This window comes from Takifugu rubripes, chromosome 7 (genome assembly GCF_901000725.2).
Source record: "Takifugu rubripes chromosome 7, fTakRub1.2, whole genome shotgun sequence".
Lineage (NCBI taxonomy): Eukaryota > Metazoa > Chordata > Actinopteri > Tetraodontiformes > Tetraodontidae > Takifugu > Takifugu rubripes.
Window position 1 is genome coordinate 17,004,154 of NC_042291.1, and position 27,794 is coordinate 17,031,947.

Here is a 27,794-nt window from a genome sequence, read left to right on the forward strand (position 1 = left end):
TTAACCCTAACCAATTCTGACCCTAACTAACCCTGACACTAACTAACCCTAACCCTAACGAACCCTAACAACCCTGACACTAACTAACCCTAACCAACCTTAACCCTAACTAACCCTGACCCTAACCAACCCTAACCAACCTTAACCCTAACTAACCCTGACCCTAACCAACCATCATCCAGTGGTTACTCATTAATGGTTAAACATTGATTCTTTCATGCCCCTGGGCCCTCGTGCACACAGCTTTTCACTCATGATCGACCTGTCAAACTCTGCAAGGCATTTCGCACAAACAAACAAACAAACAAACATAATTGAAAGGCATTGTGCAGAGCTTGACCTTCAGCATTGTGACCCATGGTTCCGACATCACCCCCTCGTTATTGAGGCTGCGCCACAGCGGGGGGCTGCAGCCGATGGGGGGCGGCCTGAAGAATTGCTTTAAGAACCGTCTCCAGGCAGCGCTCCGTGGTGCAACTGATCAACCACCGATAACCTAACCCTAACCTACCCCTGACCCTAACCTAACCCTAACCTAACCCTACCCCTAACTCTAACTAACCCTAACCCTAACTAACCCTACCCCTAACTAACCCTAACTAACCCTGACCCTAACTAACCCTAACCTACCCCTGACCCTAACCTAACCCTTAACTCTAACTAACCCTAACCCTAACTAACCCTAACCCTAACTAACCCTAACTCTAACTAACCCTAACCCTAACTAACCCTAACTAACCCTGACCCTAACCTACCCCTGACCCTAACCCTAACTAACCCTAACCCAACCCTAACTAACCCTAGCCCTAACTAACCCTACCCCTAACTAACCCTAACCCTAACTAACCCTAGCCCTAACTAACCCTACCCCCAACTAACCCTAACCCTAACTAACCCTACCCCTAACTAACCCTAAGCCTAACTAACCCTAACCCTAGCCCCCACACCTTCCAGAGACGGCCAGTGAAGTTCTGTATGGAGGAGCTCATTTTAGAAGGGGCTTCAAATTCAACAATTGGCTCCAGAAAATAGCATCAATCTTCTAAATAGAAGATGGACGCCACGTTAGGAATTGTGACCATACAGAAAAATGTGTGTCACGAGTGCGCACGTGTGCCATGGCAACCAATGACGGTCTCTGAACCTGACCTCCGAGACCAAAGGCCCCTGGTTGGACTGGCTTCACTGAGCCCCCATTTTCTAATCAAATCAAGCTTTATTTATACAGCATCTTTTACAATCAGAGTTGTTTCTAGACCCTCTCCAGAACCCCAGCAGGGCCTGACCCCCAACCTTTAACAGGAAGAAACCTGGAGCAGGACCAGGCTCATGTAGGGGGACCCTCCTGCTGGGGGGGAAGGGGAGAGGGAGAGGAGAGAGGAGAGGAGAGGAGGGGAGAGGGGGGAGGAGAGGGAGAGAGGAGAGGAGGGGAGAGGAGAGGAGGGGAGAGGAGAGGAGAGGAGAGGAGAGGAGAGGGAGAGGAGAGGAGGGGAGAGGAGAGGAGGGGAGAGGGGGGAGGAGAGGGGAGAGGAGAGGGAGAGGGAGAGGAGAGGAGAGGAGAGGAGAGGGGGGAGGAGAGGGGAGAGGAGAGGAGAGGGAGAGGAGAGAGGAGAGGAGGGGAGAGGAGAGGAGAGGAGAGGGAGAGGGAGAGGAGAGGAGAGGAGAGGAGAGGAGAGGAGAGGAGAGGGAGAGGAGAGGAGAGGGAGAGAGAGGAGAGGAGAGGAGAGGAGGGGAGAGGAGAGAGGAGGCAGCCCTGACCCAGCAGGGTGACACTTGGTGCCCTTTTCAAGTCATTGAACATCTTAAAGTTCCAGGAAAAAGGTGAACGATCATTTAATCTTTAATATGTCCCAAACATCAAAGAGAAATATGTTAGAAAAATGCATTACTCAACCTTGAATGATCACATCTGTTCTCATGTAACCCCCCCCCCCCCTCCCCCTCTCAGTCCTTTTCATTGTAAACACACTGATGCTAGCATGAAAGGATGCTAGCATGAAAGGCCACAGGATCAAAAGGCCACAGAAAGCCATTTAATACAGAATAAGGTGGTACAGTTCATTGACTGGTTAGCTAGAAGACAATTAACAACAAAGATGACCCAAACCCAAACTAGCATGATTATCATGATTAAACAACACACAACAGAGAGGGAAAACGAGCTCCAGTTGCCTTTAAGGCTAAACGTGTGGACACCTGAGGGACGACACGGCCTCAGGACTGATCGGATGTTCTTCTCTTCCAGGTCCACAGCCAAGCGGAACCCAGACGAGCTCCTCCCCCCTTCAGCATCACTTATGTCAGCGTCAGCCCCCCCCCCCCCCCCCGGGGTCACACCAGAGGCTGTTTATCTGCACTAGTGGAGAGCAGTGACTCTGCGCTGGTTCTGTAGATGGGTTTCTTCTGGGAATGGTCGTCACTGGAGAAGCACAGAGAGAAAGAGAGACAATCATTGTCCGTATAACGACGTCCCCGTTAGCGCTGCTAAAGATTTGATCGTTTCTGTGTGAGAGCATCCAAAAGCTTTTCATCTGACGCTGTGATTATTAGAGGCAACAACGTGACCACGTCCTGACTCAGGGGCCCTCACTGATTTAAGGCCCCTGTGGCAGCTCCTTGTGTTTCCAGCTGGGTCCTTTAAAACATCATCTTTGGTATAAATTCCTAATTTGGTCAGCAGTTGCCTGATTTCTGGTGTTGGAACACCCTGGTCCTCCCGTCTCACCCTCACTTCACTGGTTAAACGCTTGATTTTTGAGACCAAAGGTGACTTCAAAGCAGCTGAACTGTTCCTGAGCTTTGATGGCAGCTCTGATGTTACAGCCGACCTGTTCGGACCCCGAACATGATGATTCGAACATAAAACAAGAAAATAAACCCACCTGTGCCGTCTTGGTCTGTGGTGTGACTCTAATAGTGTCTCAAAAGGGACCCAGGACATGCAGGGACCCAGGACATGCAGGGACCCAGGACATGCTGGGACCCAGGACATACTGAGACCCAGGACATGCTGGGACCCAGGACATGCAGGGACCCAGGACATGCAGGGACCCAGGACATGCTGGGACCCAGGACATGCTGGGACCCAGGACATGCTGGGACCCAGGACATGCAGGGACCCAGGACATGCTGAGACCCAGGACATGCTGAGACCCAGGACATGCAGGGACCCAGGACATGATGGGACCCAGGACATGCAGGGACCCAGGACATACTGAGACCCAGGACATGCAGGGACCCAGGACATGCTGGGACCCAGGACATGCAGGGACCCAGGACATGCTGGGACCCAGGACATGCAGGGACCCAGGACATGCTGGGACCCAGGACATGCAGGGACCCAGAACATGCAGGGACCCAGGACATGCTGGGACCCAGGACATGCTGAGACCCAGGACATGCAGGGACCCAGGACATGCTGGGACCCAGGACATACTGAGACCCAGGACATGCAGGGACCCAGGACATGCTGGGACCCCGGACATGCTGAGACCCCGGACATGCTGAGACCCAGGACATGCTGGGACCCAGGACATGCTGGGACCCAGGACATGCTGAGACCCAGGACATGCTGGGACCCAGGACATGCAGGGACCCAGGACATGCTGAGACCCAGGACATGCAGGGACCCAGGACATGCTGAGACCCAGGACATGCTGGGACCCAGGACATGCAGGGACCCAGGACATGCTGGGATCCAGGACATGCTGGGACCCCGGACATGCTGGGACCCCGGACATGCTGAGACCCAGGACATCCTGAGACCCAGGACATGATGGGACCCAGGACATGCTGGGACCCAGGACATGCAGGGACCCAGGACATGCTGGGACCCAGGACATGCTGAGACCCAGGACATACTGAGACCCAGGACATGCAGGGACCCAGGACATACTGAGACCCAGGACATGCAGGGACCCAGGACATGCTGGGACCCAGGACATGCTGGGACCCAGGACATGCTGAGACCCAGGACATGCTGAGACCCAGGACATGCTGGGACCCAGGACATGCTGGGACCCAGGACATGATGGGACCCAGGACATGCTGGGACCCAGGACATGCAGGGACCCAGGACATACTGAGACCCAGGACATGCAGGGACCCAGGACATGCTGGGACCCAGGACATGCAGGGACCCAGGACATGCTGGGACCCAGGACATGCAGGGACCCAGGACATGCTGGGACCCAGGACATGCAGGGACCCAGAACATGCAGGGACCCAGGACATGCAGGGACCCAGGACATGCTGAGACCCAGGACATGCAGGGACCCAGGACATGCTGGGACCCAGGACATACTGAGACCCAGGACATGCAGGGACCCAGGACATGCTGGGACCCCGGACATGCTGAGACCCCGGACATGCTGAGACCCAGGACATGCTGGGACCCAGGACATGCTGGGACCCAGGACATGCTGAGACCCAGGACATGCTGGGACCCAGGACATGCAGGGACCCAGGACATGCTGAGACCCAGGACATGCAGGGACCCAGGACATGCTGAGACCCAGGACATGCTGGGACCCAGGACATGCAGGGACCCAGGACATGCTGGGATCCAGGACATGCTGGGACCCCGGACATGCTGAGACCCAGGACATCCTGAGACCCAGGACATGATGGGACCCAGGACATGCTGGGACCCAGGACATGCAGGGACCCAGGACATGCTGGGACCCAGGACATGCTGAGACCCAGGACATACTGAGACCCAGGACATGCAGGGACCCAGGACATACTGAGACCCAGGACATGCAGGGACCCAGGACATGCTGGGACCCAGGACATGCAGGGACCCAGGACATGCTGAGACCCAGGACATACTGAGACCCAGGACATGCTGAGACCCAGGACATGCTGGGACCCAGGACATGCTGGGACCCAGGACATTCAAATCCAGTTTGCTTCAGTTTTTTTCACTTTTATTCTGAAAATGGCATTCTTTTCAGCCCACATGTAAAATAAAATAATAATTGGATAAAGTGCAGATGAAAGAAGAAAGAGGATCAAAGTATAACGCGATCTCGATATTCGAGGCTCATGCGTGTCCGTTCTTACATGGGGCCCTTGGCCGTCTTGATGCCTTTGGCCCGGCTGCACAGGAACACGCTGACCGAGACCACGAAGACCAGGAGGAAGGCCGCGGCCACAGAGGTCACCAGGAGGACCTGGCCATTACTGGTGTGGTACCACGGAGCATCTCCTGTGGACCACATCAGGAGACACGCGTCACATGGGCTCTGCAACACCTGGACCACGAGCCTGCGTGCGTGAGCAACCATTAAGCAGCTGAACGTGACCAATGGTCAGGAAAAACCACTTTTATCAAGATTTATCCCATTCATTGCATCGTTAACGGCGGTCTAATATTCAACAGTTAATAATATATAGCTATAATTATATATATATATATATATATATATATATATATATATATATATATACATATATATATAAGAGCATTGGTGGGGGGCAATTAACCATCTCCAATCGCCTCACAGGTTACTGATGAAGATGATGATGAAGAGAACCTGCAGAACAGAACCTGGAGAACAGAACCTGAAGAAGAGAACCTGGAGAAGAGAACCTGCAGAACAGAACCTGGAGAAGAGAACCTGCAGAACAGAACCTGCAGAACAGAACCTGCAGAACAGAACCTGGAGAAGAGAACCTGCAGAACAGAACCTGGAGAAGAGAACCTGCAGAACAGAACCTGCAGAACAGAACCTGGAGAAGAGAACCTGGAGAAGAGAACCTGCAGAACAGAACCTGGAGAAGAGAACCTGCAGAACAGAACCTGCAGAACAGAACCTGCAGAACAGAACCTGGAGAAGAGAACCTGCAGAACAGAACCTGGAGAAGAGAACCTGAAGAAGAGAACCTGGAGAAGAGAACCTGCAGAAGAGAACCTGCAGAAGAGAACCTGCAGAAGAGAACCTGGAGAAGAGAACCTGCAGAACAGAACCTGGAGAAGAGAACCTGGAGAAGAGAACCTGGAGAAGAGAACCTGGAGAAGAGAACCTGGAGAAGAGAACCTGGAGAACAGAACCTGGAGAAGAGAACCTGCAGAACAGAACCTGGAGAACAGAACCTGGAGAAGAGAACCTGCAGAAGAGAACCTGCAGAAGAGAACCTGCAGAACAGAACCTGGAGAAGAGAACCTGGAGAAGAGCTGTCTCACCAGGCAGCACGCTGATGCTGATGCTGCGGCTCTTCCTCAGCGCCTCCACTGACGGGTGTTGGGCCGTGCAGGTGTACCGGCCTCCATCGGCTGAGCTCACCTTCATCAGCGCCAGCTGGGAGGAAGGCAGGATCCAATCACTGCCCTGAAAGAAAGAAACCCCCAACCAGAGCAGAGTGAGGCAAATATAAAGGCTGAGAGAATTAATCATGGAAATAATCATGGAAATAATCATAGAAATAATCATGGAATTAATCATGGAATTAATCATGGAATTAATCATGGACTATGAGGAGTCTGGAATGTCTGGAAAACATTTCTTTAAAATCCCTTTTCACTGAAGAATCATTTCCATGCTGCAAATAAATGTTCATATTCTCAAATATGCATATTAATAGGAAGCTGGTAACAGTGGTGACACACACCAACAGTGGTGACACACACCAACAGTGGTGAACACACACCAACAGTGGTGAACACACACCAACAGTGGTGACACACACCAACAGTGGTGACACACACCAACAGTGGTGAACACACACCAACAGTGGTGACACACACCAACAGTGGTGAACACACACCAACAGTGGTGACACACACCAACAGTGGTGACACACACCAACAGTGGTGACACACACTAACAGTGGTGACACACACTAACAGTGGTGACACACACCAACAGTGGTGACACACACCAACAGTGGTGACACACACCAACAGTGGTGACACACACTAACAGTGGTGACACACACCAACAGTGGTGACACACACCAACAGTGGTGACACACACCAACAGTGGTGACACACACTAACAGTGGTAACACACACCAACAGTGGTGACACACACTAACAGTGGTGACACACACAGGAATAATGAGGTGGTTCAGGAGCTGATAAATGACACAATAGCAGCGATATTCTGAGACGAGCCTCCACGAGGTGGAAACCCAACAGAAACACACATTAGCATGCAGATGGTTTGGCTCCTGAGAGCTGGAGCTCATATACATATATACACACATATATACACACATATATACACATATACACACATATATACACACATATATAAACACATATATACACACATATATACACACATATACTCGTGCAAACACCAACAGTGAAACACAAAACCCACTGAGTTAGTGGTTAGTTCATCTTGAGCAGCCAGTCTGAGAAGACTGAAAAAAGGAAATAAGACACACAAAATAGAGCTCTTTCCAGTGATGCTGTCGCACCTTAAAGCTACAGATGTTCAACCAACTACTGGGCCGTCATCCAGGTCAAAGTGACCCGTGGGGGGTCAGACCCCTAAAATACTGGGTCTGACCATTTCACTGTGTGGATGTCTCTACTGGGAGAGTTCCTCGGTCATTAAAAGTGCTGGTCAATATTTCAATACTAGGCAACCAAAGGGGAAAAACCATGAGGAACCCTAACCCTAACCCTAACCCTAACCCTAACCCAGTGAGTGGTTAGAGTTAGCCAAGCGGTCCTGGAAGCATGGAAGACTTGGTCAGAGCGGCTCTGGACAGGAGATGAGCCAGAGGAGACGTTAGGCTGGAGGAAATGAAGGGGAGAGAAACAGGGAGAGAAACCTGGAAAGATGACTACGGTGAAAACAAGAGCTCGAGCCCAAGCAGGAGTGCATGTTGACAGATGTGCAAACGCTCACGTTCTTGCTCCAGGTGTAGATGGACGTCTCGGACGCACTGGTTGAACACTTCAGCACCACATCATCCCCAGATCGCACCTTCAGCTCCTCTGATAGTCCCAGGTATCTGCTGTAGCCTTCCCTGGTCATTGACAGCTGCCCCATATCTTAAAAAAGAAGGTTTGAGCATGAAAGGTCGTGGGCTGAAGCCTTTCTAAAGAGTGTGTGCTAGCAGAGTGTCTCTGAGCGCACGGACTCAAGTGAACGGTGGCAAAACCTGCAGCAAACAATCGACAACCATGATAACGGGTAACAGTCGTTAGGAAGTGGGGCTGTGAATAATGGCTCATTTCAGCTGCTAGCGCCTCTCCTTGATGTTCCCTCTGGTCCATTCTGATCTTTGCTCATAATGAGTGCTGCCAGACTGAGGAACCTATCAAAGATCTTCCTGGTGGATGTGATCACCACTGAGCAGATGGAGGACACCCTAATCTGAATGGACACGATGCCAGCTGATGCAACTGTGCACCCTAAATGCCTGACAGCTTCAAAGATAATGGACCAAAAGCTGTTAGAGAACCAACTGACAGATTTTTACAGTGCAGATTTTTTGCAGTGGGTTACATCCTTTGTGCAGCGCTGGCTCATTTCTAATGGTGCATTTCTTTTTTAATCACATCACCATTGGAAATTGTTCATTAGTTCCTTCTCAAACGTTTGCTCACTCTCAGAATTCTGTGTAATTCACCTCTGCAAGATAAATCCACATTTCTCAATCCAACAGGAAGAAGTGAAGGTTTCCATGGCAACGTCCATCTTTAGATACTCACAGTGGACTTTGATTGTCAGCACCTGGGAGCAGCTGTCTGGGGTGGTTGCGTTTTTCCCGTCGGACACGCACCGATAGGAGCCGTCGTACAAGGTGCTCGCATAAGGGACGGACATGAGCAAGCGGTCTGGAGTCATGCGCACTTCTGTCCCGTAGCCCCGGCACCAGAACCGCTGAGAGAAGGGACGCCATTGCCTGGTGTACTGAAGGGAACAAGCAGGACTGATGACGGAGGTCGTGTTTACATCAAAACTGGGGAAAATGTTAAAGATGGGAATGCAGCTCCATGAAAGGAGCAGCCATCAACTCCTCTGCACTCACCCCAATCACAGCAGTATACAGGAACTTATCAAGCTCGTTCCAACAATAAAAGTCATTGCATTCGTCCTTTGTCTCTCACCTTGGAGAACATCTCAATGTGGACCTGGCTGATGTTGAACTCAGCGTCCGAGTACAGACATTCCAGTGTGATCTGCTCCCCCTCCAGGATCGGCCCGGTCGGCCCTTTGATCAGCAAAGTGGCTGCATGTGGACACGAATTACAGACGGTTTTACTGATCAACCACGTAGGCAGGAACAGCACAGCCCATTTGTTCATCTGCCAGCAATAACGACACAAAAGTACACTAATGAAGAAAAGGATGGAGGTCCTCAGGATGGTCCCTGGGGGAACGCCAAGCCCGGTGAAAAATGATCCTCAAAGATCACTACGGTGAAAACATCGGTACGCTCGTAGAGAAAGCAGTGTTTACGCTGGAGGAAGGACACACACACACACACACACACACACACAGGTAACACACAAAGGTAACACACACATACACACAGATAACACACACAAACTGTAACCCACAAGCATGACTGTGTCTACGAGGCGAACAGAAAGCTGCTAACCGACTACTCTTATATTATTTATTATTTGATGAATTAATATTAATTAGACGCACACCTGCTTCAGCGGGCAGGTAAAACAGGTAAAACTAAAACAAAGCATATTACCCAAACTGCCATGAAGTAGGAGCACTCCAACAACAGCGAAAACGGGCTTCATAACTTCGTAGAAAATTTCAAGTTCTACCCAAATTAAAACAATTTGAAGCAACTGAAGCAAAGGTACGAATGTGAAATTAAAACGTTAGCTCGGACTATTTAAGCGTTCGCGTGTGGGCGTGGTTTACTCTGTTTAAGGAAATGGACTCAACATTTGATAGAGGCGATGTATCAATGTCCATATAAAACCGAAAATAAATGAATAGTCTCTGTAAATGTGCTTACTTTCTTTTTGTGCGGGCTTGAATTTAAAACTATCTGCGTGGGGTGTAAATAAATATCTCAGTCGATGAAATTGACATCGTGAGCGTCATCTGTCTCCGGGGAACAGAAGACATGTTCGAATGAGGATGAAGTCGTTTTCCAATGAATCGAAATCGAAAGAAACGACTCTGGAATATTCTGACTTGACTTGAAATGTACAACTAACAACGCTTCGTTTTCCTGTGTCGAATGACTTTGTTTATGCTTTTCAGAGATGATTAAATGTGCTTAATAACGCCAGCTAAACAGCTTTATGACGCAGCGAAACTTGACCGCAGGAGGGACAAACACACACACACAAACACACACAAACACACACACACACACACACGTATAAACTCATTTATTCACTCGACTGCCTGCAGTGACCTCAACCAAGAGAAAGTCAATAGAGTCCTTAACAGCTCTTATTTCGTCCACAATGATTTACACATGATTAATTGATGCTTTACAATTATGCTGTAGTTCCAAAGTCCCCCGGCTGTCGGCGGAAGCAACATTTTACCAGCGGAAGTCGACGCAACAAAGCGGAAGTGAGGAGGTCTGGTCGCGTCGTTTTTTGCCCCAGTTTCCATCGAATACGTTTCAGTCTTTCTGAATTTAATTTCTGCATCATCGACACGGAAATGCAAAACATGGACAGATAGTGTTTATGAACGAGGGTAAGTTTACGCTTTCGCTCCTAAATATAAGACTCGGTCTGAATAAAGCCTCGCCACCAGGCTAGTGGCTAATGTTAGCCTACTCTTGCTAATTTGAAGCGCGTTCGCTGCTAATGTTTTTAGCACGTTGCGTTGTTCGACCGGTGTTTTAGAGATTCGCTGCATTTCTAAGATAAACATTGGTTTAAGTTTGACCTTTCTTTTTATATTGCTGTCGTTTTCCCTTAAGTATTGAATTGTACCCTTTGTTTTTGAGCTAATGCCGTATTGGTCAGAACAGTGCAATCAAAGGGTCGCTAAATACATTCGAATTAGTGGGACTTTAAAAACCAGTTGTGTTGTGTTGTGTTGTGTCGTGTTGCGTCGTGTTGCGTCCTCCCCAGATTCACGCACCCTGTAAATGTTCACCCATCGCATCTGTGTTCATCTGACGCGTCCCTTTGGTCGAGCGACACAGGCGAACATCCGTCCGGGCTTCGGTGAAACTCGCCCCGCTGAGCATGGCTAACAGCACCGCCACCGTGATGAAGGTGATCACCCCCGGAGCCGCTGGCAGGAGCAGCCCAGAAGGGTCCCAGGTGAGGTCGACAAATCCAAACCTCTGGCTTTGTGGCAAAGATCGGGCCCATTTTGGCCTCGGCCCGGTTTATGAGGCTTTTGCAAAATACAAAATATATAATAGAATTAAAGTATGAGAATGGGCCAAGGATTCCGACCTGTGGTCTTCCAAATATTAGACCAAAGGGGCTTTGATCATAAAGGAAATCAACCAGAACACTTTTGCCGCTATACTATGGACACCCCCCCCCCCCCCCCCCCCCCAGGCCGAGGAACAGATGGGAAAGTTTGGCTCCTGTTCTGGACTCTGGCGAGATCCAGAACACCAAATCTCCCAAATATTTCCCGAGATCGTAGCACTGTGCCGTTCCTTTGTGTTACACATGTGTTGTTGCACGCTTGTTATTACACGCGTGTTGTTACACGCTTGTTATTACACACGTGTTGTTACACGCTTGTTATTACACACGTGTTGTTACACGCATGTTGTTACACGCTTGTTGTTACACGCGTGTTGTTGCACGCTTGTTATTACACACGTGTTGTTACACGCTTGTTATTACACACATGTTGTTACACGCATGTTGTTACACGCTTGTTGTTACACGCTTGTTGTTACACGCGTGTTGTTACACGCTTGTTGTTACACGCGTGTTGTTGCACGCTTGTTATTACACGCGTGTTGTTGCACGCTTGTTATTACACGCGTGTTGTTGCACGCTTGTTATTACACGCGTGTTGTTACACGCTTGTTATTACACACATGTTGTTACACGCATGTTGTTACACGCTTGTTATTACACGCGTGTTGTTACACGCTTGTTATTACACGCACGCTTGTTATTACACACATGTTGTTACACGCGTGTTGTTACACGCGTGTTGTTACACGCTTGTTGTTACACGCTTGTTGTTACACGCTTGTTGTTACACACGTGTTGTTACACGCTTGTTATTACACACGTGTTGTTACACGTGTTGTTATGCAGAGAATCATCTTAATGATTTCAGCGTTGATAAACGCCTTATCGGTCGTGATCACGTGCTCGTAGCGGCCGTGACGCCACGCTATTTTTCATGGGTTTAATTATCAAGGATGAGGTCATCCTGTCCCATTTAGAAACACGATCCAAAGTGTTACCTTTGTAATTTACCTGAGATGTGTTTAGATAGGTTCAGCGACGCCAGAATCAAGGCCGCGACCTTGAGCAAGGTCAGAATGAGTCGGAGGTCCTTTGCTCTTCAAGCTTCACACACAAACATCTTTTCTTTAAGGTTCTCACCAAGAAGAAACTGCAAGACCTGGTGAGGGAGATCGACCCCAACGAGCAGCTGGACGAGGACGTAGAGGAGGTCCGTTTGTGCCGTTCACGCCAGGTTCTGCTGTAAATCTGTGTGGCAGGTGCCTCCTGTGTCTTGTAGCTCTGAAGCCCAAACGTGGTCACAACCAGGAATTTGCTCTGGCTGCATTAAAACTGGCGTCAGAGTTTCGCCCCTTTCCTTTGATGTTCACTGCTCAGAATGGATGCTTTGATGTCCTCATGTCTCCCCTCAGATGCTTCTTCAGATCGCCGACGACTTTATTGAGAGTGTGGTGACGGCGGCCTGTCAGCTGGCGCGCCATCGGAAGTCCAACACCTTAGAAGTGAAAGATGTTCAGTTACATCTGGGTAGGTGGCTGCTGTGGCTCGGCCCGGCTTCGATGGCCCCCCCTGTTGTGGCAGAGCAGGGGGTCCTTCTGGAGGTCGACGTCCATCGGGGGGGCGTGGTCCAGCTGGCGTCCCTTCTCTCTAATCCAATCCCGTCTTGTCTTTGGCTTTTCTCAGAGCGCCAGTGGAACATGTGGATTCCTGGTTTTGGCTCGGATGAAATCCGGCCATTCAAAAAGGCCTGTACCACAGAGGCCCACAAACAGGTCAGAGCCAGTCCAGAGAGTCCAGCTCCAGGTCCTCCTCAAGCAGCTCTAACCTTTGGGGGGGGTCTGTTTTCAGAGAATGGCGCTGATCCGCAAGACGACCAAAAAGTAGCAAGACTGCAGAGGATGAAGCTGCGTCCACTTTGTGTACTTTTGTGTGTATTAATGGAGTTGGTGGATAAATAGTGTTACGCTGTCACTCCTCAAGTGTCTGATCATTGCTTCGGCTTCAGTCTCCCACACGTCTGCTGTCGTTGCCCCTCGGGTTATCAGACGTGGAGCTCGGGTGGACGACGTGCACGTGAATCCATCCGGATGGTTCACTGTGCTCGATGTCGTGCGAGGCTGCTCAGCATCGTTCTGAGGAACGTTCCGAGTTCCTCCTCGCCTCACCTGCAGTCGTGTTCTTCCTTCACTCTTATCACTCAAATCCCAACTGTTGAAGGTTTGAGAAGGTCAACGGAGGCCAGATACTTCAGAAAACACGTGCACGTGTCCATCGCTCGGGATTCCAGACAGTTTGTGGCTATTGTTCACCAGGTGTTCGCCAGGTGTTCGCCAGGTGTTCGCCTGTTGTTCACCGGGTGTTCGCCTGTTGTTCACCGGGTGTTCGCCAGGTGTTCGCCTGTTGTTCACCGGGTGTTCGCCAGGTGTTCGCCTGTTGTTCGCCAGGTGTTCGCCTGTTGTTCACCGGGTGTTCGCCTGTTGTTCACCGGGTGTTCGCCTGTTGTTCACCGGGTGTTCGCCAGGTGTTCGCCTGTTGTTCGCCTGTTGTTCGCCAGGTGTTCGCCTGTTGTTCGCCAGGTGTTCGCCTGTTGTTCCCCGGGTGTTCGCCAGGTGTTCGCCTGTTGTTCACCGGGTGTTCGCCAGGTGTTCGCCTGTTGTTCGCCAGGTGTTCGCCTGTTTGTTCGCCTGTTGTTCGCCAGGTGTTCGCCTGTTGTTCACCGGGTGTTCGCCGGGTGTTCGCCTGTTGTTCACCAGTGGGCTGGAGAGCAACACCTTATTTGTTTAAAGGGCGAGAGCAAGCAAGCGATGAAAAAGGTGTTTACACAGTTGACGAGGTGCTAATCCAGCTAAACTAGCAGCAGAAGATGTGGCTGGAGACAGTTCAGAGTCAAAAATGTCCTGCAGAGCTGCGTCTGGCAGTGGATGACAGAAGCGGATCCCACCCGCTTTGTTCTCCAACAGGGTCATTTCAAAGCTGTGGAGAGACGGGCGCCCACGGGTGCTTGGATGTCCAGCTTGGTATTCATGGATCATGTTTCCTGGAGAACAACAACAAATTCCCTAACACCACTGATGTCTGAATTCCATCCCGAGGTTGGATTTCCCAATTGGAGAAAGTGGAATTTTGGTCCAGCAGCACCCATCGTGGCCACTAGATGCCGCCAAACACGATCCCTAAAAGCGAGAAGTACGGAGCCCGGGAAGGGTCACGTTGCTAAATAATTTCTACTAATCTGAAGCTGAAAACGTAGCAGACGTACGAAGTGTGGCTCCCTACATTCCTGCACAAAACTATTGCAAGGGAACACAAAAAGTAACACATTGGAAAGCAGAAGCAAAAAAAAGGAATCTGCGTCTCTAAAAGCCGTGTTGTATTTGCAAAGATTTAAAAAGTCAATATCAATATCAATATCAATCTTTATTTATATGGCACTTTTCATACGCTAGGTAGCACAAAGTGCCTCACAAAGGATAAAAACAGTAAAGAGAACAAGAGAATCAAGAAAAGGACAGACACACACACATGCATACAACACACTTACACACACACCCACACACACATGCATACAACACACTTACACACACACCCACACACACATGCATACAACACACTTACACACACACCCACACACATAAACAAGCTTAGACAAGCTGAGACATGGCTGGGCACCGAGACCTGAGGCGAAGGAGACGCCACCTTTGGAGGCCCACCAGGCCGAGGGAGGTCACGGTCCGTGACCACAGGTGGTACCGCCACAAAGACCAGCCCGACCCGGACAGACCGGAGGCTCCACACCAAAGCACAGAGCCCCCTAACCCCCCAGGCCAGGGTCGACAATGGGACAGCACCTCCAGCGGTAGACCGGAAACATCTCCCAGCCCGGCCCCCATGAGGAAACACCATGAGGAGACACTGGAGCTAAAAACTGAAGGACTGAAACAGTAAATGGGATAAAAGGTATAAAAGCTAAAAGCTGAGGAACTAAGAACTGAAGTAGTAAAACAGTACTAAGACTAAAACAGACTAAAACAGTAAATGGGATAAAAGGTGTAAAGACTAAAAACTGAGAATAAGAACTGAGGGAGTAAAACAGTAAAAGTGTCAAGTAAAATAAGGATAAGACATAAAATAAATTGAAAATAATCAGAAAATCAATTAAAGGCCTGATTAAAAAGGTGTGTCTTGAGCCTCTTTTAAAAACCTCAACAGTCTCTGCGGCCCTGAGGTTCCATGAATTGGGAACTTACATTTGGGCACTTTATATGTGTAATGATAATAGAATATATTATCATTAGAACACGGAGGACAAACTCCTCGTGAAATGGGGAGTTTGTCCTTAGTGTAAAAATAATGTCTGACAACATCTCACCACCAACTCTGCGCAGTGACCGGATATTTGTTTATTTTTATGAAAACGGAATGTCTGCACTTCAGTCCTTCTGCATGATGGTTACTGGTCCCAACCGGCCTCCAGGGCTGCTTTGATGTCCTTCCTGGTTTTAACTGCAGCACTTGCTCTTTGGAGCGGAGCGGACCGGGCCCAGGCTCTCGGCCTTCGGCCCCCGTGGTGCCAGGCTCTTGACTCCGTCCCAGCCTTCCTGCAGCTCCACCTCTCCGCTCCGCAGACCCTCATAGATGCATCTGGCGAGGAGCTCAAAGGCATTGCTGACATTCTGCCCGGTCCTGGCGGACACCTCCACGTAGGGCATCCCCAGCTCCCGGGCCAGCGCCTCAGCCTCCTCCCGGCCGACCAGCCGTCCTTCAGCTTTGTCGCTCTTGTTGCCCACCAGGATGAACAGAACCTTGTAAGGGTGCACGTGATCACACACCTCACGGTGCCACTCTTTGATGTGTTCAAAGGAGACCCGGTTGGTCATGTCAAACATCAGCAGGCCGCCGGCAGAGTTGCGATAGTAGGAACGGGTCACTGACCTGAGGACAACAGGGGTTTCAACACTCGTGTGAGGAGCAGCGTTCAGACCCAATTCTTTCTCTTCTCGTCATACAAATAATCAGCTGATTTTCTGCACCGTTTGAGGTGCGTTGTGTTTTTTTAGATAAGCGAAAGATGGCGATAATCATCTTTAGGAAGAGATGGAAGAGTTGGACTTCTCAAATGTATGAAAAAAGCAGCATAAATGGCCCCAGCGTCCGACCATCTGTGTAAAAGAAATCGTTCTTTCTCTACATAATTATGTCTCCAAAAAAGGAAAAACCTCCCTCGTCTGAGCTCTGAGCTGATGCTCGTGGGACCACCTGCCTGCAGCTGGGGAGGAGAACGCGAGGAGAACGCGAGGAGAACACGAGGAGACACGAGGAGAACATGAGGAGAACACGAGGAGACACGAGGAGAACATGAGGAGAACATGAGGAGAACGCGAGGAGAGGAGAACACGAGGAGACACGAGGAGAACATGAGGAGACACGAGGAGAACATGAGGAGAACGCGAGGAGACACGAGGAGAACGCGAGGAGAACACGAGGAGAGCACGAGGAGAACATGAGGAGAACGCGAGGAGACACGAGGAGAACGCGAGGAGACACGAGGAGAACGCGAGGAGACACGAGGAGAACGCGAGGAGAACACGAGGAGAGCACGAGGAGAACATGAGGAGAACGTGAGGAGACACGAGGAGAACGCGAGGAGACACGAGGAGAACATGAGGAGAACATGAGGAGACACGAGGAGAACATGAGGAGAACGTAAGGAGAGGAGAACACGAGGAGAACGCGAGGAGACACGAGGAGAACATGAGGAGAACGCGAGGAGAGGAGAACACGAGGAGACACGAGGAGAACATGAGGAGAACATGAGGAGACACGAGGAGAACATGAGGAGAACGCGAGGAGAGGAGAACACGAGGAGAACGCGAGGAGAACATGAGGAGACATGAGGAGAACATGAGGAGAACGCGAGGAGAGGAGAACGCGAGGAGACACGAGGAGAACATGAGGAGACACGAGGAGACACGAGGAGAACATGAGGAGAACGCGAGGAGACACGAGGAGAACGCAAGGAGACACGAGGAGAACGCGAGGAGACACGAGGAGAACGTGAGGAGACACGAGGAGAACGCGAGGAGACACGAGGAGAACATGAGGAGAACGCGAGGAGAGGAGACACGAGGAGAACATGAGACACGAGGAGAACGCGAGGAGAGGAGAACACGAGGAGAGCACGAGGAGAACATGAGAACGTAAGGAGAGGAGAACGCGAGGAGACACGAGGAGAACGCGAGGAGACACGAGGAGAACGCGAGGAGACACGAGGAGAACGCGAGGAGACACGAGGAGAACATGAGGAGAACGCGTGATGAGAGGAGAACGCGAGGAGACACGAGGAGAACGCGAGGAGACACGAGGAGAACGCGAGGAGACACGAGGAGAACATGAGGAGAACGCGAGGAGAGGAGAACACGAGGAGACACGAGGAGAACATGAGAACGCGAGGAGACACGAGGAGAACGCGAGGAGAGGAGAACACGAGGAGAACGCGAGGAGACACGAGGAGAACATGAGGAGACACGAGGAGAACGAGGAGAACACGAGGAGAACACGAGGAGACACGAGGAGAACACGAGGAGACACGAGGAGAACACGAGGAGACACGAGGAGAACATGAGGAGAAACGAGGAGAGCACGAGGAGAACACGAGGAGAGCACGAGGAGAACATGAGGAGAACGCGAGGAGAGGAGAACACGAGGAGAACGCGAGGAGAACATGAGGAGACACGAGAACATGAGGAGACACGAGGAGACACGAGAACATGAGGAGACACGAGGAGACACGAGGAGACACGAGGAGAGCATGAGGAGAACACATGGAGAACGCGAGGAGAACACGAGGAGACACGAGGACGTGCTGTTGCAGGTTCATTTAACCGGAGAATAGAAATGATGAATTTTAGAGATGGAACCTTCTCTCACTATAGAAGAAAGGATCCATGTTCAAAGCTCAATGCCTCCTGCGCTGATCCTGGGACCAGGATGGTCACAGCTGAAGGGCACGAACACGCAACACAAAAGATTTGCATGTCCTCCGTCCAGCTGAAGATGCTGCTTTGTTTAACGGTCTCATGCAAAGATCTCAGCACCAAGCCAGCGTGAATGATGTTCCCAAGACTTCCTCACCTAAACCTCTCCTGGCCGGCCGTGTCCCAGAACTGAAGCTTCACATGGACTCCCTGCTCCACCTCCAGAAAGTGGACGTAGAAGTCTACACCCACTGTCTGGTTGATGGAGTCCTGGAACAAGCCTTCAGCGTAACGCTTCACCAAGGAGGATTTGCCGACCGTAGAGTCTCCCAGCATGATGATCCTGAACTGGTACCGCCACAGAGTCTGCAGATGTGCTGCTGAGAAGGTGACAGAGATGAAGAGATGAGTCCTTCACAACAACTCCAAGAACAAACGTAGACAAGCACAGCAGCCGCCCCTCACACGCGTCACGGTCTGAAGCTCCTTCGCTATTCAAAGCCATCTTGGACTACTCCCGGCGAGGAGCGAGGAGAGGAGCGAGGAGAGGAGCGAGGCGAGGAGCGAGGCGAGGAGCGTGGAGAGGAGCGAGGAGAGGAGCGTGGAGAGGAGCGAGGAGAGGAGTGTGGAGAGGAGCGAGGCGAGGAGCGAGGAGAGGAGCGAGGAGAGGAGCGAGGAGCGAGGAGAGGAGCGAGGCGAGGAGCGTGGAGAGGAGCGAGGAGAGGAGCGAGGCGAGGAGAGGAGCGAGGCGAGGAGCGAGGAGAGGAGCGTGGAGAGGAGCGAGGAGAGGAGCGAGGCGAGGAGCGAGGCGAGGAGAGAGGAGCGTGGAGAGGAGCGTGGAGAGGAGCGTGGAGAGGAGCGAGGAGAGGAGCGAGGAGAGGAGCGAGGCGAGGAGCGAGGAGAGGAGCGTGGAGAGGAGCGTGGAGAGGAGCGAGGCGAGGAGCGAGGCGAGGAGCGTGGAGAGGAGCGAGGCGAGGAGCGAGGAGAGGAGCGAGGAGAGGAGCGAGGCGAGGAGCGTGGAGAGGAGCGTGGAGAGGAGCGAGGAGAGGAGCGAGGCGAGGAGCGTGGAGAGGAGCGAGGAGAGGAGCTGGCAGACTCATTCCACGAGTTTGGTGGTCAATCTCACAAAATACATGCGAGTGTCAGTGCAGTTTTCCTGCAACTTCCTGGTCGGCAGCAGCTGCTGGGAGGCGCCCGGACAGGAAAAAACTGTTGATACTTGACAGAAGGCGGAGACGCTCCAGGAGAGCGAGGGAGCGCCGGAGGTGGCGGCGCACTCAAGGAAGTAGGACTCACAGCGTTCTCTGGGACTGCGGAGGTGGCGACGTCCGGAACACGTGGTGCTGAAACGTGCATTTGGACCGGGACGTAGAGTGACTCTGGGAATGTTCCTCCTCATTAAACGTGTCTTGATTCTTTAAACACAAAAGCTCCAGCAGCATTTTGACAGACGTGCGGAGCCGCTAAAGCTTTCGCTTGTTTTGAATAGTGAACAAATCTGCTCGCTGGCGGCAGAAGGAAGGAAAACTCGTCTTTGGAGTGGAACAGAAGAGACTGACACCAGGAGTGAAGACGTTTATTCAGAATAAACCCACTTTGCATAGATGCATTTGAACAATAGAAACGTAGAAAACAAAGCAGTGGAAACAACGATTCCAACACGGCTCCAAATAAAACTAAAAGCTTGATTCTTATGTTTACCGCCTGGTTTCAGGATGTGAAATATCTACATTTACCTGCTTCCAAATGGCAACATTTATTCAAACAAAACAAAGAATTCCAGAAGAGTTTCAGTGGAATGGTAACTCGAACGTAAATAAAATACTCACTAAAGCACTTTTCATCATGCAATCAGCGTAATTTCTGCCCTATAGAGGCCACTTTGGGACACGAGAGCTTTGTGGTCCACAGAAAGGTTCTTCTAAAGGTTTCATTAGGCTCATTAGGGAAACACGGCAGTAAAAAGACCTGAGGCTCCAAAACTAACGAGCCAACAGGGGTGGGTGGTTATCCTTTAACTTAAAAGCTGCATCGTCAGCATTTCTGCGGGTGTTACGCATGACTCTCTCTCTCTCTCACTCACTCTCTCACACACACACACACACACACACACACACACACACACACACCTCTTAAACCTGTCTTACTCTTGCGCCCTCTGGTGGCCGCTCGTTCGTAAATATCCATTCAAATTCAGAAAACTTTATTTATCCCAGTGGGGCGATTGAGGAAGCCAAAAGAATCCATAAATATGGGACACGGTTCTGGGAGCCGCAGCTGTCACAGCGGGGGGGGGGGGAGTAGCGGCTCATAGTGCCGAATTCAAAGCAATATCCACGTGCACATTCTAGCTTTTGATATGATTTCTGTAATAAAACATCCTCCAATCTGGCTCATGTGAAACTGTTCAGTAGAAGTTTGTCTTGTTTTTAATTGCCGTGATAATGAGTAAGAAATCCCTTTACGAAGATAAGAGAACAGGCTTGCTGAGCACTAAAATGGGAGTTTCTGGTGTCAGCTGGGGCAGACTGCACCTTTAATTACCCAACCTTTAATTACTGAACCTTTAATTAGACCTTTTTACCTGAACAAGGGGTACAAGCAGGGCAACAGCTGTTTTCAGAGGGAAGCAGGAAACTTCAGTTCACTGATCTCGGGTTCGGGGGAGCTGCCGCCGCTGCTGTAGCAGTACGTGTCCCTGTAACAGAGGAAGAGACGCTCAAACCACAGCTGCTCGGCAGCGCTCCAAAAGAAGCTTTTTCCTGCGATTGCCAGGACGTGGCGAGCAGCCGGCGGCTCACCGAGGGGACAGCTGGCAGCCTTTGGACAGGTAACTCTGCAGCTTCCCTGCAGCCGCCAGCAGGAGGCCAAAGTATGGCGGAGAAGGTTTGATGGGCCTGGAGGTGAACTCGGGGTGGTACTGCACGCCAACGAAGTAACAGTGATCTGGAAGGATGACGGAGAGCGTGAGGCCAGGCGGCGCCTTCCTGGGACGCCACGGAAGCGCCGACCCACCTTCCAACTCAATGATCTCCATCCGTTCTCCCTGCACATCCTGACCCACAAACTGAAGGCCGTGCTTCACGAAGTGCTCCTTCAGAGCAGGGTTGACCTGTGAAGACAAGACGGAGTTCTCAAGTCCTCACTTCCACTGCTGCCGGAAGAGTGGAGCAAAAGTGAAGAAGAATTCCCAACCTCAAATCTGTGTCTGTGTCTTTCCTCGATGAAATCCACACTCGCATAAAGTTTCCCTGTAAAAGACGCTTGTTAGTGCACGAGCGCAGCGACCGTCCGCGCCAGAGCTCACGTACTCATCACGCTGGTGTCGGACTTGAAGAGAGTCCGCCTTTTGCCCAGACGCATGGTTCCGCCCATCTGCCCGGGGTTGTGCTCCGGCATCTCAATCACCTGCAAACCAACAACCTTCCGGTTATTCCAGCTCAGTGACCCGGCGGAGCAGGACAGGGGAACTCACCACAGGGTGCTCGGACTGAGGGTCGAATTCGGTGGAGTTGGCGTCTGCGAACGACAGCAGAGAAAAAGGTCAGCGGAGGCTCTGATGTTCCTTCATGGCTGGAATCAGACGCAGCAGGAACCAAAGCCCAAACGCCGGCGGAGTCACCCACCTTCCCACCCGAGAACATTCCGGGCGAACTCGCACACTGCCAGCTGCATTCCCAAACACACTCCTGGAGAAGACAAGATGGACAGGATTCCCACATGAGCCCCATTTCAGAGCAAACTGGGACAACAGACGTGGTGTCCGGAACCCTAACCCGGATCTACCAGAGCTTCCAGCCTCGGCTCATCTGGTGCTTCTGCAGCTTTGGCTCCAAATTACAGAACAAATGTAATAAAGTGAGCAACGACCTCCTGACCTTCTCATTCCCGTCTTTATTTGAGCTCTACGTTGCTTCAGAACGTTGCTTTAACCCTGAACGTGGTGTCATGGACGTCTGGAACTGGAAAACTCTTTAAGTGGTCTTGCAACTTCAGGTGAAAAAGCTCTCGTTTCATCAAAAGGTTCTGGTTTCCTGAACCCACTTCACCACTTCATCTTCTGCCCTCTCAGAGCTCTTTCATGTCAACATTTGATTGGTTGGATTCCACAGAAACATCTGGGACTGAAGATCGTTTCTCTCTTACCCAGATACGGCTTATTCTGTTTCCTGGCCCAGTTGATGGCGAGCATCTTTCCCTCCGTCCCTCTAACGCCGAACCCTCCTGGTACCAACACTCCTCTGTGGAAAAAGCAAAAGGGAGACATCTTAAAAATTCCAATCATCCATGAAGCTCACAGCACTTTTCCTTTTAAAGGCTTAGGAGAGTGCATGAACCCACGCAGGCATGGGGAGAACCTGGGGAGAACCTGAGGAGAACCTGGAGAGAGCATGGGGAGAACCTGGGGAGAACCTGAGGTGAACCTGAGGAGAACCTGGAGAGAGCATGGGGAGAACCTGGGGAGAACCTGAGGTGAACCTGAGGAGAACCTGGAGAGAGCATGGGGAGAACCTGGGAAGAACCTGAGGAGAACCTGAGGAGAGCAAAGCCACCGTGCCTTTTACTTTAGAAAGCTGGTCATATACACTCAAAATCTCTGTGGATCTTCTGATTTGCTGCAGCTGATCCAGCTGTGACCCCAGTGGCTACTAAACTGCTTTAGTCTTCTCTTTTTGAGACATAAGATAAATCCATCAATCTTTATTTATCAGCATCTGTTGCAATCAGAACTGTCTCTAGACCCTCTCCAGAACCCCAGGACCTGACCCCCAACCAGGAACAGTGGCAGGAACACCTCCCCTTTAACAGGCAGAAACCTGGAGCAGGACCCGGCTCATGTAGGGGGGCCCTCCTCGCCTCGTGCACCCTTCCACCCATCCATCCCGTCCCCCACCGTCACCCTCACCCCCACCGTCACCCTCACCCTCACCCCCACCCTCACCCTAACCCCACTCACTGAGAGCTGCACAGCTTTTGCCAGGCCTCGTGGTATTTTACTGGCTCCTCTTCGAGAGTGGTGCCCTCCAAATCTTCAGAGTCTACATACTGGAAGAAAACAGGATAAATAAATAAATAAATAAATAAACACCACAACATGACCTTCACATTATTTGGAAAAATGATCCTTACCTTGACCTCCAATTTATGGTTAATGGCCAGAGCCGAGTGCTCCAGCGCCTTGATGACAGACGTGTAGGAGTCAGCCAGTTTGGTGTATTTTCCAACGAGGGCGATGGTCACATGTTCCAAAAGACGATCAGACCTGAAATATGACAAAATGTTGTCTTGTGCTTAAAGAGGAACTTTTCAGAATGTGGGATTCGGCTGCAGGGTTAGGGTTAGCTGCTAACTGCTAACCCTGCTAGCTGCTAACCCTGACCCTGCTAGCTAACTGCTAACCCTGGAACATTTTCCTACCTGTCAGCCATCTCTTTCCACTTTGAGAGCATTTTCCTGGGACTCGTCTCCACCGACATGTTCAGACGCTGGCAGAAGTAGTTGACAACCCCCTGCTCTTCTAACAAGAGCGGTACTTTGTAAATGGAGGAGACGTCCTGGACACAGATCACCTACAAACAAACGCAAAACAGATTCCTTGAGTTGCTCAAAGAAAGATGTGCTGGAATATTCTATGTTACAGTGCAATGAGATACTTCACCTGTGAAGGCTCCACATGGCAAAACATAGAGATCTTCTCCTTTACTGCCGTTTCCAGGGGCGTCGAACAGCGACACATAATCTGGTTACAATCCGTACAATGAGGTTAGCCAGGGAGGGGGGCTAGCAAGTTATCCTACAAATGATACTATCAAATATCCTCAGAATCTTTTAATCCCCAAAGGAGTTACTGTGGCGAAGCAAATTAAGGGGAGAGCTGCTTTTATGACACCAACAACTGTGCTGGACAAAAGGCTTCACAGTGGGGTTCCAGCTAGGAGGACACGCCACCCTGGGGGGGGGGGGGGGAGCCCATGTGACTCACCAGGTCTGGAGACAAGCCGAGACCTCTCAGCTCTCGAACGCTGCTCTGGGTTGGTTTGGTTTTCTGCTCCCCAGTAGTTTGTGGCTGAGGACACAAATGCAAATCAGAACAGAAGAAGAAGTGATGACAGAGTGGTGTCAACATCACTGGGCCATACCTGTGGGATCAAGCTGACATGGATGTTGCAGAAGTTCTCCCTCTTCACCTTGAACTGGAACTGCCTGAAGGCCTCAATAAAGGGCATACTCTCAATGTCTCCGACCGTTCCGCCCAGCTGGTGGCACACAGCGCCGCGTTAGAGAGCAGGAACCGCTAGCATCATGTCTCAGCAGCTGAGCTAACGTTAGCGGCGCAAAAATTGGTTTTATTCAGATCACAAGAACAACTGGATAGAAAAGCAACTGTAGGAAAAAAGTGATGTCTTTGTTTGCTCTGTGACCTAGATCTTTGTGATCGAGACCCTACGTCTAGAGAAGGAGTGCTGACGACGGGCAAAGCCTCTCATGAAAGTGCTGTACAGCTGACGTTCAAATGCAGATCAATAGTCTGCTGCTCATTCCTCCCAAACATCCAGGACACCACCACCTTTTGATGACCTTCCGGAGCCAAAACTGGCCCACAACAACTGGAAGCATTTTAAAAGGAACAACCTGCGGTGTTGGTTCTACTTCTGACGCCAACAGCTCCATTTTACCTCAATGATGCAAACTTCGGGTTCTATGCCGTCGTCGTCCACCGACACCCTGGCCTGCTTCATCACCCACTCCTGGATGGCATCCGTAATGTGGGGCACCACTGACCACAGATTTTTCAAGTGATAACAAATCATCAAAAATGATTTGGGAAGGAAATCACAAGCATGGCGAATCTCAAAGCCCCTCCCATGAACATGTGACCCGGCCTCTTGGCTCACCCTGCACCGTTTTGCCCAGGTAGTCTCCCTTCCTCTCCTTGCTGATGACTGACTGGTAGATCTTTCCAGTGGTGAGGTTGTTGTCTCTGGTAAGACGGATGTCCAAGAAGCGCTCATAGTTCCCCAGGTCCAAATCCACTTCCCCGCCATCATCAAGAACAAAGACTTCCCCTGAAAGCATGACAAGGACGACACAGGTGAATCAAAGTTCAACCTTTTCTCAGGGCCACTCATCTGACAAGGTGTCACTCCTCCATGTGGCACGCTCATGTTGCTATCGAATTTGACGGCAGAAGATCCATGAAAGGCTCCTGGAACTCATTAACTCACCGTGCTCGTAGGGTGAAAAGGTGCCGGCATCAATATTTATGTAGGGATCGATTTTTATAGCTGTGACATGAAGGCCGCAGGATTTAAGGATGGTTCCCACGCTGCTGGCAATTATTCCCTTCCCAATCCCAGATATGACTCCACCAGTAACCAGGATGTACTTCATAGCTGCATGTGAATGTAAAACACATTTAATTAATTAACTGCCACAAAAACACTTGTGAAAACATCTAACTGAACCAGTTTAACCACATTTAAGGTAAAAAATGTGGCTGCTGCAAAATTAAGCCCCAACCTGACTGGAAGGGGCAGATTAGTGTGGCAGGGTGCTTCTGCAGGTGCGGTGTGATATCGGGAGCGTAGCCGCCTTAGGGTTAGGGGTTAGGGGTTAGGGTTGGGGGTTAGGGTTAGGATTAGAGGGTTAGGGTTAGAGGGTTAGGGTTAGGGGTTAGGATTAGGGGTTAGGGGGTCAGGGGGTTAGGGTTAGAGGGTTAGGGTTAGGACTGGAGAGCTTTCTGCCATGATGGTGATCTGCCCTAAAGATCTGGGTGAGGGAAAGCCTAAATATCATTTCCACATGGGCCTGAGCTGTTGGAGACGGTCTGTTCAGCCTGACCCAGAGAAGATACATCACTGCTGGGGCAACGCACTATTTTTGTGCACTGTAAAAGGGGCTTAACAAAGCTAAGGCTAGCTTGGAGTTAAACATTTTTTGCAAAATTGACTCAGACAGGCCTGAAAATTCTGTTTCCAAAATGGTCAAGGTGTCGTCATTTCTTCACTTTCTGTAGCTCACGACTGCACAAGATGTTTGAGAAATTCCCCAACGCTCCAAGCGGCAGTAACGGAGAACTCCCCCGAGGGAGAACAGAACTTACTAAAAGGGATTTTTACAGAACATCACTTTGTGGCCCCTGTTTAAGGCATTTGTTGCCAGATGTTTAACTTAATTGCTGAAGAGTTCAGTAGTACTTTGCAACTGAGCTGGGCTTTACTAAAACTGAAACACTATGAGTGCATGACGGGGACGGATTCAAATGTTTGAAGAACCATCTCTGAATTAGGGACCAAAATGCACTGATTTGTCAGATAACAGGATCTGGGATGCCATTCTGAACAGATTAACAAAGGATCCAATATGTTTTAAAGGTATTTGTTCCAAACTCTATAATATTAAGCTTGAGGTATTGCCAGCACGACAATATAAAGCATAAGGCGGGAGTAATAAAAGGCTATCAAGGCTAACCCTCCTCGAGGCGAATCAGCGTGTTTTTTGTGTACAGATTAAACACTTTAAGACATAATACGCCTGGAATCATTTACTCAAAAAACCCAACTCAGATACGACTTAAAATACTTATATACTTATATATAATATTACAAAAAATGCAAAATTAATGCTCATATTAAAAAGTTCATGATCATGAACAGATGGCGGCAAGTCCCAATGACGCAATAAACGCGCCAATCACGTGGCAAATAAAAACCTTTACTAAAAAGCTCTAAATGCGAATTAATAAGATAAAACTTCGTAGTTCCAAAAGTCAATTTTCTCGTAACATTGCAGAAACAGCAAGAGCGTTGAAGAAAGAGTGAGTTCTAAAGTTACTCTGAAGTATGTGGCACATGTCTAAAAATACGTCACAGACATACCTGAAGGCTTGAAGAGAAACTGTTGTTAGTTCACTGTCGGCGCCGATAAGCACTGATAGTTAATCAGTAAAACTTTACGCAGACTACTGCTTCCAACCAACCAAATACTCCACTTTTCCCGGGCATGTGCGTAAAACTGCCTTTCGGATCAAGTCAAAACCCTTTGCAGTTTCCTTCCTGTATCCAGGGTGCTGGGAACTCGGTGCCCTCAGCACGGACTGTCAGGCACACGCTGCTCCTCCGCCTTCCACAGTCAACCAACGAGCTCTCGGAGTTTGCAATGCTAACGCTAGGGGACGTGCAATCGCTGCATTTTCAAGGTCACGAGAGTCAAATAAATTTATTATTTATTTATTTAATCATAGCAAAGTGTCAAAATGGGGAAAATAATTGAGACATGCAGTGATAACAGTCCACCCCACATACTGTCTCACCAGCTGGTCTCAAAGCTGTAAGACAACATTAAAACCTATTCAGTCTGTTTAGAAACACATTGTGAAGAATATGGATAAGTAACCCCTCCACCATCACCACTGTAGCATCCTGGGCCAGCATTACCTCTAAAGTGTCATTAAATTCCACTACATAAAC

At 50.2% G+C, this 27,794-nt stretch overlaps 4 protein-coding genes across 6 annotated transcripts; 1 reads left to right on the forward strand and 3 right to left on the reverse strand.

The window, feature by feature from the left end:
• Positions 1-1,822: 1,822 nt before the first annotated feature.
• On the reverse strand, positions 1,823-9,830 carry LOC115250552 (uncharacterized). Its single transcript, XM_029839484.1, has 7 exons — positions 9,673-9,830; positions 9,074-9,195; positions 8,675-8,876; positions 7,866-8,011; positions 6,188-6,332; positions 5,065-5,209; positions 1,823-2,419 (listed from the first exon to the last, which is right to left on the reverse strand). Exons 1-7 carry the CDS (start codon positions 9,722-9,724, stop codon positions 2,332-2,334), a joined length of 900 nt encoding a protein of 299 aa, XP_029695344.1. The 5' UTR covers positions 9,725-9,830; the 3' UTR covers positions 1,823-2,331.
• Positions 9,831-10,478: 648 nt separating this feature from the next.
• LOC105418433 (transcription initiation factor TFIID subunit 12) lies at positions 10,479-13,321 on the forward strand. Of its 2 annotated transcripts, none has more exons than XM_029839493.1 (6): positions 10,479-10,649; positions 11,107-11,227; positions 12,483-12,560; positions 12,763-12,877; positions 13,034-13,122; positions 13,199-13,321. In XM_029839493.1, the coding sequence occupies exons 2-6, from the start codon at positions 11,150-11,152 to the stop codon at positions 13,232-13,234; spliced, it is 396 nt and encodes a 131-aa protein (XP_029695353.1). In that variant the 5' UTR covers positions 10,479-10,649; positions 11,107-11,149; the 3' UTR covers positions 13,235-13,321. The 2 variants fall into 2 exon arrangements, with proteins under 2 accessions (XP_029695353.1, XP_029695352.1); XM_029839492.1 differs by having other exon boundaries at positions 10,480-10,649; positions 11,033-11,227.
• A 2,137-nt stretch (positions 13,322-15,458) lies between these two features.
• LOC115250554 (ras-related protein Rab-39B-like) lies at positions 15,459-18,919 on the reverse strand. Of its 2 annotated transcripts, none has more exons than XM_029839487.1 (3): positions 18,790-18,919; positions 18,482-18,704; positions 15,459-16,282 (listed from the first exon to the last, which is right to left on the reverse strand). In XM_029839487.1, exons 1-3 carry the CDS (start codon positions 18,827-18,829, stop codon positions 15,850-15,852), a joined length of 696 nt encoding a protein of 231 aa, XP_029695347.1. In that variant the 5' UTR covers positions 18,830-18,919; the 3' UTR covers positions 15,459-15,849. The 2 variants fall into 2 exon arrangements, with proteins under 2 accessions (XP_029695347.1, XP_029695348.1); XM_029839488.1 differs by having other exon boundaries at positions 18,482-18,701; positions 18,790-18,913.
• A 965-nt stretch (positions 18,920-19,884) lies between these two features.
• Positions 19,885-27,411, reverse strand: LOC115250551 (CTP synthase 1-like). The gene is made up of 18 exons (XM_029839473.1): positions 27,204-27,411; positions 25,551-25,718; positions 25,221-25,391; positions 25,002-25,102; positions 24,465-24,581; positions 24,308-24,391; positions 23,984-24,064; positions 23,743-23,894; positions 23,455-23,587; positions 23,282-23,370; positions 22,471-22,565; positions 21,951-22,013; positions 21,800-21,843; positions 21,636-21,732; positions 21,520-21,575; positions 21,340-21,436; positions 21,126-21,270; positions 19,885-21,022 (listed from the first exon to the last, which is right to left on the reverse strand). Exons 2-18 carry the CDS (start codon positions 25,714-25,716, stop codon positions 20,944-20,946), a joined length of 1,770 nt encoding a protein of 589 aa, XP_029695333.1. The 5' UTR covers positions 25,717-25,718; positions 27,204-27,411; the 3' UTR covers positions 19,885-20,943.
• Positions 27,412-27,794: the final 383 nt, after the last annotated feature.